Below are 9,730 nucleotides of genomic sequence, written 5' to 3' on the forward strand. Positions count from 1 at the left end.
TAGGTAGTGATTTAGCATCCTGTCAGAGTGGATGGAGCAGGTCAGCAAGTAAGTCCAGTCTACCTGTTGTTTATGTTCACCACAGGCATTGATGCCTCCAGTCCCCACTTCCAAGCACCACTTTCTGAGTTACTTGGGGGCATTGCTTAATGAGTTTTCTTGTCCTTTGCTTCATGTCATTAAGTGATGCCCCTAAAACACACTGTGATGTGTATTACAGGTGGAGGTCAGAAAGCTCTCTGCAGGGATGCTGATCTCAGTTAAGAATTAGCAGAGGAAGGGAGCCACAGGCAGAAAAGACTAAGCAGTTAAATGACAAGCTGTATACTGATTACTTTGTTGACATGGGAATCTACACATTTAACTAATCCCATGCTGGGTTTTAATCTAATACCATGTTTTTCAAGATTTAATACTAGGATTTTGTTTCTCTGTGTTTAATTTTTCCAAGTCCTTCACAACATATTTGAAAACTTGGATTTCTGAATATTCTGATGACCAAACCCTGACCATATACATTTTTTTTAAATGACAAAATCAAATGTGGTTTTGAAAATTAATTACTCTCTTCGTCACCACTGCTACCCAGCCACGCAATCAATATTTTTTATCTTTGTGAGAAACCTTGGACAGAAAAGGCAGTATTACCTGTTTTGATTTTGCACAGAAGTGAATGAAAGAAGGAAACAAGCATGTGATCAATGGCTTAGGGCACAGAACACTCCATGAGAACTGAAAAGAGGAATGCCCTTGAGAAAATAGAAAACTGTTCTGTGCTCTGATAAGATTTGTTGTTGTGCAGTTCATTTTTATTCAGCACTCTCCACACTCCTCCTCTTGCAAGAAAAGCAACACTCTTTGTCAATGGGAGAAAATTTGTTTAGGTGGCACCCTTACTTTATGTAGCAGTGATGTTCACTATAAAATTGCCAAGAAATGTAGGAAATAGTGTTGGAGGTATAATCAAATATATTTTATTTACCAAACAAAAAAATGATGACATGCTTTCATAGTTCTAAAACATATATAAATACTCTAATTACCCATAATCCACATGGACCACTCACTATTTTACATGCACACACTACCCCCGCTTCCTCTTACATACACTGGCTCTGTATTAACATATGATGCAACACAAGGTGCTGATCTTTCACACTGGATCAAAAAATGGTAAACTTCAAAGATTCTAAAATAGGTACCTTAACATCTGTCTTAGAATCAGCTCATTGTGCAGGGTTGATTAAATCAAACGTTGGTACGGCATGGATATTGGCTACTTGAGACATCTGCTGCCACTCCAGTCCCAGCAGCTGTGTACTCAGCAGCTGAAGATGGGGCACTGGCAGCAGGGTGATGTCGGGGCAATGTTGCTCAGATGTGAAAGAGACAGTGGTCTGGAGATCAAATGAGATGCGCTTGGTCGATGAGAGTATGGCCTGTGGGCAAGTTCGTGAGAGGGGCCAGTACTTACAGAAGTGTATTTATTATTACCCATGGAAGCATTTCCCCTGTTGTCTGGAGAAAGCTGCAGAAGAATTGGGGTGTAAAAGGCTCTTTTGTGTCTTGAACAGGATGCAAGAGCTTCAAGACCAGATGAAAATAGTAGCTCACAACCTCCAGCTCAACAACAGTATCATCCAGCGGTAAGAGACTCTGAAACATCTTAGCACCATGTAAAGCTATACCTAAGAGAGAGAGTACTAAGCATGGCAGAAAATATTGCTCTCTAGAGTTTGCAAAATATACACATTGAAAAGTTGAAATGTGACCCCTTCTCCTCCTCTAATCCAATCCTCTTTTTTATTTTGTTTCTGTAGGTTAAATGGTGTTGCACCAGGCCTGTAGGGGAGAGAGGTTGTGGAGCCTGAAACAATATTATAATGTGGGAAAATCGGTGTCATCTAAGATTTGAGAAAACTTCAACATTCAAACTTAAAGAAGCTAATGAATTCTACCTCCTTGCTCTAGCACTTTGGCATGGCTTTCAGTCACCAATCAGCATACCTTGACCTATAGCCAAGTCTGTCTGATGTTTTTATTTTGTTATTAGAGGGAATGAATTTTTTTTTAATATGTATTGTTTTCTTACTCCTGTTGATTTCTGTAGTTGGGACAGAGGTTCTGTTTCTTTGATTCTGTGAGATTTGGCATTTTGGAGCATCTCAGCAGGTGTATGCTGGGAAAAGATTCATCCGTGGGTTTTTGCTTGCCATGCAGCTTTTAAAAGGCATAGTGGTGGTGGGGAGGGGCAAGCTTATTTCCTTGCACTGTTCATTGTTGAAAAGTACATATCACGGTGGTAAAGATAATAAACAACAGTGTTTTGTTCCTTGGTCAAGCTTTGCTTATTGCTGAGACATTTCAAAAGGATCCTATGTTCGAAGAACCAAAGGCTTTGAACACTGAGCAAAACACACACTACAAAGAAGACATGCCAGATAGTTCACTGTGGGGGTGGGATGTTATGGACCTCCAGTGCAGTCTGCAGGCAAGCCAGGTATAGGTCTCAATATGGATCCCAAAGGAGGCCCCCTGTAGCCAGGGGCAACTGGAATCCCCCAAGGAACGAACATATCCTGCACCCACAAGGCCTCACTGTTTCTGTTCCTCCAGTGTTTTCTCTTGCACTGGCAGAGTAACACCGTTGGAATTAACACATAGGTTTACTCTTAGAACGGTGTGTGTGTGTGTGTGTGTGTGTGAGCATGAAGCAGCACTGTGTGAACATACGCAATTGTGAATGCAACAAACATGTACATCATGCAGGTAAATGTGTATTATACAGGTATACTTGTTGGGAGATGTAAGATGCGATGTGGCCTTGAGTGTTCTAGTACAATCAGATCTCATGTACAATAATCCCTTATTGAATATTGTTCACCTGAAAAAATGGCTGATGTGTTCATTATAAATACAAAATGAAATCACGGAGAACATCAGATATGCAAAAACCCAAGGACTTTACCCCTTACATAATTGTCATAGTGCTAAGTGAATTGTGCTGTAATTGCATGGGCTGGTTTTTACCCTTAAAATCCTACATGGCCTGGGATCCACATACTACAGGCCTCTATCAAGCCCATGCACCTGCTGCAGTCAGGAAATTGGGTCCTGCTTAGGGGTGGACGAAAGTCCCTTACCTGTCCTCGAAGGACGTTCGCGGTGGGGGGGAGGCGCTTCGCTGCTCCCCCCGCGAAGTTCAGGCCGGGGGGGGAGGCTTCCCGCCTCGCCCCGGCCGAAATTCAGGCCGGGGGGGGAGGCTTCCCGCCTCGCCCCGGCTGAAATTCAGGCCGGGGAGGAGGCTTCCCGCCTCGCCTGGCCGCGAACGCGAAAGTTTAAAAAAAAAAAAAAACGCCCCCTGATAGGCTACGTGACGATTAACGTAGCCTATCACGGCTAGATCTGCAAAGTCAGCCGTGATAGGCTACGTCAATCGTCACGTAGCCTATCACGGGTGACTTTAAAAAAAAAAGCGCGTACGCTAATGGTGGCCCCCATAGGGAGCCGCCATTCGCGTTCCTTATTTGGTCGCTGTAGTCTACGTAAATCTTTACGTAGACTACGGCGAAAATAAGGGCAACGCTATTTGTGTTGCCCTTATTTTCGCCGTAGTCTACGTAAATCTTTACGTAGACTACAGCGACCAAATAAGGAACGGGAATGGCGGCTCCCTATGGGGGCCGCCATTATCCGTACGCGCTTTTTTTTTTTTTTTAAGTCACCCGTGATAGGCTACGTGACGATTGACGTAGCCTATCACGGCTGACTTTGCAAATCTAGCCGTGATAGGCTACGTTAATCGTCACGTAGCCTATCAGGGGGCGTTTTTTTTTTTTTTCTTTTATTGCAATGGCGGCGGCAGCCGGTCAAAAGACCAGCTGCCGCTCCCGCCCCGCTCGAACACCCGCCGAACCGCCGGCCGGACCCGCCGCCGGGAGGGACATTCGGCGAAGATAAGTCCCGTCCCGGGGGGGGGGGGGCGGGGGGGTTCGGAGGATTTCTCCCCGAAACTTGTTCGGGGGGCCGAACACGTTGGCGCTCGGCCCCCCGAAGTTTCGGGGAGAAATTCTCCGCCAACCCTAGTCCTGCTCAGCGTACCTTCTTTATGCCAAATTAGAATAGGAACAGCCAGGAGCCTTTACCTTTAGAAGTGTACTTTCCAGGTTCTGGAAAGCTCTCCCTACTGAGTTCTTTTCCTCTTTCTGCAAAGGTTGCAAACCATTTTTATTTCAGCTTTTATGTTTGGCTGATTTCTTTAGTGAGTTTATTGGCTGTTTTACTGGCTGTTTTTAATAGTCGTGTGTGTGTTTAGTTTTAATTTTAATTGTATTTTTACCTATGCTGCATTGAACGCTTTAGAGAAGTACTCTAGAAATTTCTCATAGCCATGACATTGGTTCCAATCCTGTAACTTATTCTGCCTGGAGAGATCTCACTGAATTTAGCTGGTCCTAGAAGTTGCTTCGAAACAGAAAATAGCTGGGATATATTTCAGCCTTGCTTTTGGAAGTGAGCCAAGATTGATTGGGATAAGTGGATGAGAGAGAGAGACAGCGGGTGTCTTGTTGCTGCATATATGTTTAATTAGAAATGTTTCACTTTCTCCCCAAAGCAGAGCAGTCATTTCCAAGTTCCTTTTTTCAGTTTTGATTTATCTTAAGCATGCAGGCTTGGCCTTTTGTATGTGTATAAACATTTTCATTCATCCCACAAGGCAGTGAGCTCAGTAAAGAGAGAGAGTTTTCTGCTTTCTTCTGATTACAAAACACACAAAGATGGTTTAGCAGGGCAGTATAGTATAATGTCAATATAGAGAAGCCAGGGTTGAAATAGATTTCCTGGGGCCACGATCCAGGAGAGTCCCGTTAGGTATGCGCAACGAGGGCAAGTGGCTGCATTCTGGGGCTTCATCCCGCTCCAACAACAGTTCCTCAACCTGCCTCAGGACTGCTTTGAACTTTCACTGAGTTTCAAGCTCCCATAAACACACTCACACATATACACTCAGGGCCAGAAATATTGAAACAAGGATAACTGTTTTGGCAGTTGGCCTCTGTACACCACCACATTGAAGTTGAAAGGAAACACACCCAGATGGGAGCGAAGTCAGGACTTTCAGCTGTAATTCAAGGGGTTTGACAAAAGTGGGACACTAACCATTCAGGATGGACAGCCAGTGGCATACACACACACCCATCGTTGGTGGCTCATAAGTAATGGAACACACCAACATCATTTCAAACTCAAGGATCACCTTTAATACCTGGATGAAAATCCTTTGCAGTCAATGACTGCCTGAAGTCTGGAACCCATGGACATGACCAAATGCTGCGTTTCCTCCCTCGAGATGCTTTGCCAGGCCTTTACTGCAGCTGCCTTCAGCTGCTGCTTGTTTGTGGGTCTTTCTGCCTTCAGTCTCGTCTTCAGTAAGTGAAAAGCATGCTCTATTGGGTGGAGATCAGGAGACTGACTTGGCCATTGAAGAACATCCCACTTCTTTGCCTTGAGAAACTCTTGGCTAGCTTTTGCTGTATGTTTTGGGTCATTATCCATCTACAAGATGAAGTGGCATCCTACCAGTTTGGCAGCATTCGGCTGAATCTGAGCAGAAAGTATAGCCCTATGCACTTCAGAATTCATCCTGCTGCTTTTATCAGCAGTCAGGTCACCAATAAGCACCAGTGACCCGGTTCCATTGGCAGCCATACATGCCCATGCCATAACACTGCCTCCACCATGTTTAACAGATGATGTGGTATGCTTTGGATCATGAGCTGTGCCTTTCCTTCTCCATACTTTTCCCATCATTCTGGTACAAGTTAATCTTGGTTTCATCAGTCCAAAGAATCTTATTCCAGAACTGGGCAGGCTTTTTTAGGTGTTTGCTGGCAAAGGCTAATCTGGCCTGTCCTTGAGCGTTACCAGTGGTTTGCACCTTGTTGTGAAGCCTCTGTATTTACATTCATAAAGCCATCTCTTGACTGTAGATGTTGACAACGACATGCCTACCTCCTCAAGCGCGTTCTTGACCTGGCTAGATGTTGTGAAAGGGTTCCTCTTCACCATGAGCAGAATTCTGCAGTCATCCACTTTAGTTGTCTTCCATGGCTTGCCAGGCCTTTTGCTGTTGCTGAGCTTGCCAGTTAATTCTTTTTCAGGATGTTCCCAACTGTTGTATTGGCCACTCCCACTGTTTCATTGACTACGCTAAAGCCTTTGATTGTGTGGATCACAACAAACTCTGGCAAATTCTTAAAGTGATGGGACTACCAGACCACCTTACCTGTCTCCTGAGAAACCTGTACGAGGGTCAAGAAGCAACAGTAAGAACCAGACATGGAACAACCGATTGGTTCAAAATTGGGAAAGGAGTACAACAAGGCTGCATATTGTCACCCTGCTTATTTAACTTATATGCAGAGTACATCGAGAAATGCCGGGTTGGATGAATCAGAGGTCGGAATTAAGACTGCTGGGAGAATTATCAACAACCTCCGATATGCAGACGATACCACCCTAATGGCAGAAAGTGAAGAGGATCTAAAGAGCCTCTTGTTGAGGGTGAAAGAGGAGAGTGCAAAAGCTGGTTTGAAACTCAACATTAAAAAAACTAAGATCATGGCATCTGGCCCTATCACTTCCTGGCATAGAGAAGGGGAAGAAATGGAAGCAGTAACAGATTTTATTTTCTTGGGCTCCAAGATCACCGCAGACGGTGACTGTAGCCATGAAATTAAAAGACGCTTGCTCCTTGGGAGCAAAGCTATGGCAAACCTAGATAGCATAGTAAGAAGCAGAGACATCACCTTGCTGACAAAGGTCCGTCTAATCAAAGCTATGGTTTTCCCAATAGTAATGTATGGCTGTGAGAGCTGGACTATAATGAAGGCTGAGCGCCGAAGAATTGATGCTTTCGAACTGTGGTGCTGGAGAAGACTCTTACGAGTCCCCTGGACTTCAAGGAGGTCAAATCAGTCCATCCTAAAGGAAATCAACCCTGAGTGCTCATTGGAAGGACAGATACTGAAGCTGAAGCTCAAATATTTTGGCCACCTAATGCGAAGAGAAAACTCTCTGGAAAAGACCCTGATGCTGGGAAAGACTGAAGGCAAAAGGAGAAGGGGACGGCAGAGGATGAGATGGCTAGATAGCATCACTGATGCAATGAATATGAACTTGAGCATGCTCCAGGAGAGAGCGGAGGACAGGAAGGCCTGGCGTGCTATGGTCCATGGGGTCACGAAGAGTCGGACACGACTGAACAACAACAACTGTTTTTGCTATCTCTTGGATGGGTTTATTTTGTTTCCTCAGCCTAATGATGGCCTCCTTCACTCGCATGGACACCTCTTTGGACCTCATGTTGGGGGTTCCAGTGAACAGCTACCAAATGCAAATGTAACACTCAGAACCACCTCCAGGCCTTTTATCTGCTTGATTGGTCATGGGGTACCCAGGAAACAGGCCACACCTGGCCATGCAGCTGCTTGTCTGCCATTCGTTTCATTACTAATGAGCCACCAATGATGGGGGGGGGGTATGCAGCTGGCTGTCCTTCCTGAATGGTTAGTGCCCCACTTTTGTCACACCCTTGAATTACAGCTGAAAGTCCTGACTTCGCTCCCATCTGGGTGTGCTTCCTTTCAAGTTCAATGTGGTGGTGTACAGAGGCCAACTGCCAAAACAGTTATCCTTGTTCCAATATTTCTGGCCCTGACTGTATATATACACATACTGAGCCACCTGAGAGTGTCTTCTTTGTTATGCTTTCCTGCAGCGATGCAGTGTGCATGTAAATGTTGCAACCACATGGGGAGAGCTGAACTCCTGGTTCTCTCCCATTCGATTGGCAGAGCCCACATGGTTACAGTAGTCATACATGACATGACAGTACCATGGGAAAGTAGTCTTATGTGGCTTGGCTTGTGTGTGGAGGTGGCCTTAAATATGGCATGGGGCACCCCCAGGCTGCTGTTGGGGATGGCAGAAAGACCTCTGTGTTCAACAGAGTTTGCTGTGTGGCCATGTGGATCAAGTTAGCAATTTTGCTCTTGCAAACAAATTATGACAAATGGATACAACTATGTGGGTTACATCAAATATTTGAAATAATCCTTGTGGAAAAAACATCCATAGTGCAGTCTACTGACACATAAGCAATTAAAGAAGAAGAATGACGATACAACCTTTTTTCTGTATGGTCAACGTGGCTACTTTTGCATATGTTATTTATATACATCATGATGTATCAAAGCTGTATGTGTGGTGAAGAACTCCCTGTCACACCATTATCCAGCCTCTCTGGGGTGGGGGTTGCCTCAGAAGGGCAGTGAAGTCATGACCATTGCAAGGCTGAGGGGGTGGGAAATACCATGAGGGCTGGATTTTGACCTATTGTGAGATTCTGGAAATGAGACTTGTGGCAAGGCTTCAGAAGTCTTTGCCACGTTCTTCCTGGCCTCTTTTTGACCCAGCATGCCACACATCCCACCCTCCAGCCCTTCATATCAGACTTACCCCAGGCATCAGATGGTTGCTCTATAGAAGTCCAGGAAGGGATTTCTTCATGCCATCCAGGTTGGCCATGGACAGGCATTTTTTTTTGCATTCTGCGGGGGTAACGTTTCTGATAACAGATTAGAATTTACATAGTACCTTGCTTTAATAACATCACAGTTTGGCGGGTGGGACGGTAAGGGGTGGCAGAAGACACTCCAAGATGTTTTTCTGCCTGAGGTGAAGGATGAGATGGTACCTCTGGTGTCATCTCTCTTTCCTTCCAATGCTATGATTCTATGTTTCCATGTACAGAAGCTGACCAGGATGGCAGCTGAATCTGACATCAGTGTTAGCTGCCTCTATTGCACCTGAGGGAAGCAGGGTAGTTTAGAGGGTGCAAGGCACATACAGCTCTGTCCTCCCAACACCTTGCTGCTGCTTCTCACCCCCCAGGTTCTGCCACCTGAGGCAGTGACCTCACTATGCCTAATGGTAGGGCCAGCCCTGGCGGGACAGGTAAGGCCTATAAATTTGACGTTATGCTCTTGCACCAAAGTCTTAACAGAGGGAAGGTACTTTGCAACCTTGGTTGACTGGCCAGCTGACCTGGGCAGCTGCTGGAGATAGGAGGACCCGCTCTCTCAGCCTAGCGGTATGACAAAGCTTGAGGGTTCAGTATAAGCTCAAGCATGAGCATACCATCCAAGGAACAATCTTGGCATGGACAGCCATAGGAACATAGGAAGCTGCCACGTACTACATCTAGCCCAGTATTGTTGACTGGCTGGCAGCGGCTCTCCAGGGCTTTGGGCAGGAGTTTATCTAGAGATGTCAGGAATTGAAACAAGGACCTTCTGCATGAAAAGCATATGGTCTGCCACTAAGCTACAGCCCTACCTGAACCCAGATCCTCATGTCTAAGAAGCATCTCCTCACATTCTGACTGATCCCAGTTAAGCTTGTTGTAACTGTAAATATTAAATAAAGGTTGTGACAGGAGGTTGTTGTTTTTTAAAAAATCCTGGTCCTAGTGTCTGCCTCATTCTAGCCATCTGCAAAGACACATTCCTAAAAGCCAAGTGTCCCTGTTGCATGCAAATATGTGTACTGGTACCCAAATGATTCCCCCTATTTTCTTTTTATAGGAAAAGCTGCTTCAGAAGGGGGTAATTGGCAGTGGAGAAATGCTAGGCAGGAGAATAGTTAAGCACCCTCTCCCTTCCCACTG

General features: G+C 45.3%; 1 protein-coding gene across 19 annotated transcripts in view; it reads left to right on the plus strand.

Moving 5' to 3' along the window:
• IKBKE (inhibitor of nuclear factor kappa B kinase subunit epsilon) overlaps window positions 1-2,887 on the plus strand; it is a 57,264-nt gene extending 54,377 nt beyond the window's left edge. For 17 of the 19 annotated variants that reach the window (XM_084853312.1, XM_084853317.1, XM_084853325.1 and 14 more), the window contains 2 exons: window positions 1,575-1,646; window positions 1,821-2,887. In XM_084853312.1, coding sequence (XP_084709438.1) covers window positions 1,575-1,646; window positions 1,821-1,848 — 100 coding nt within the window. In that variant the 3' untranslated portion in view covers window positions 1,849-2,887. The remainder of the gene's footprint in view (window positions 1-1,574; window positions 1,647-1,820) is intronic. The other 2 variants (XR_014790656.1, XR_014790657.1) reach the window with 1 other exon arrangement.
• Window positions 2,888-9,730: the final 6,843 nt, after the last annotated feature.

This window comes from Heloderma suspectum, chromosome 4 (assembly GCF_057233095.1).
Source record: "Heloderma suspectum isolate Gila_16-S chromosome 4, 16-S_ref, whole genome shotgun sequence".
NCBI classification, from domain to species: Eukaryota; Metazoa; Chordata; class Lepidosauria; order Squamata; family Helodermatidae; genus Heloderma; species Heloderma suspectum.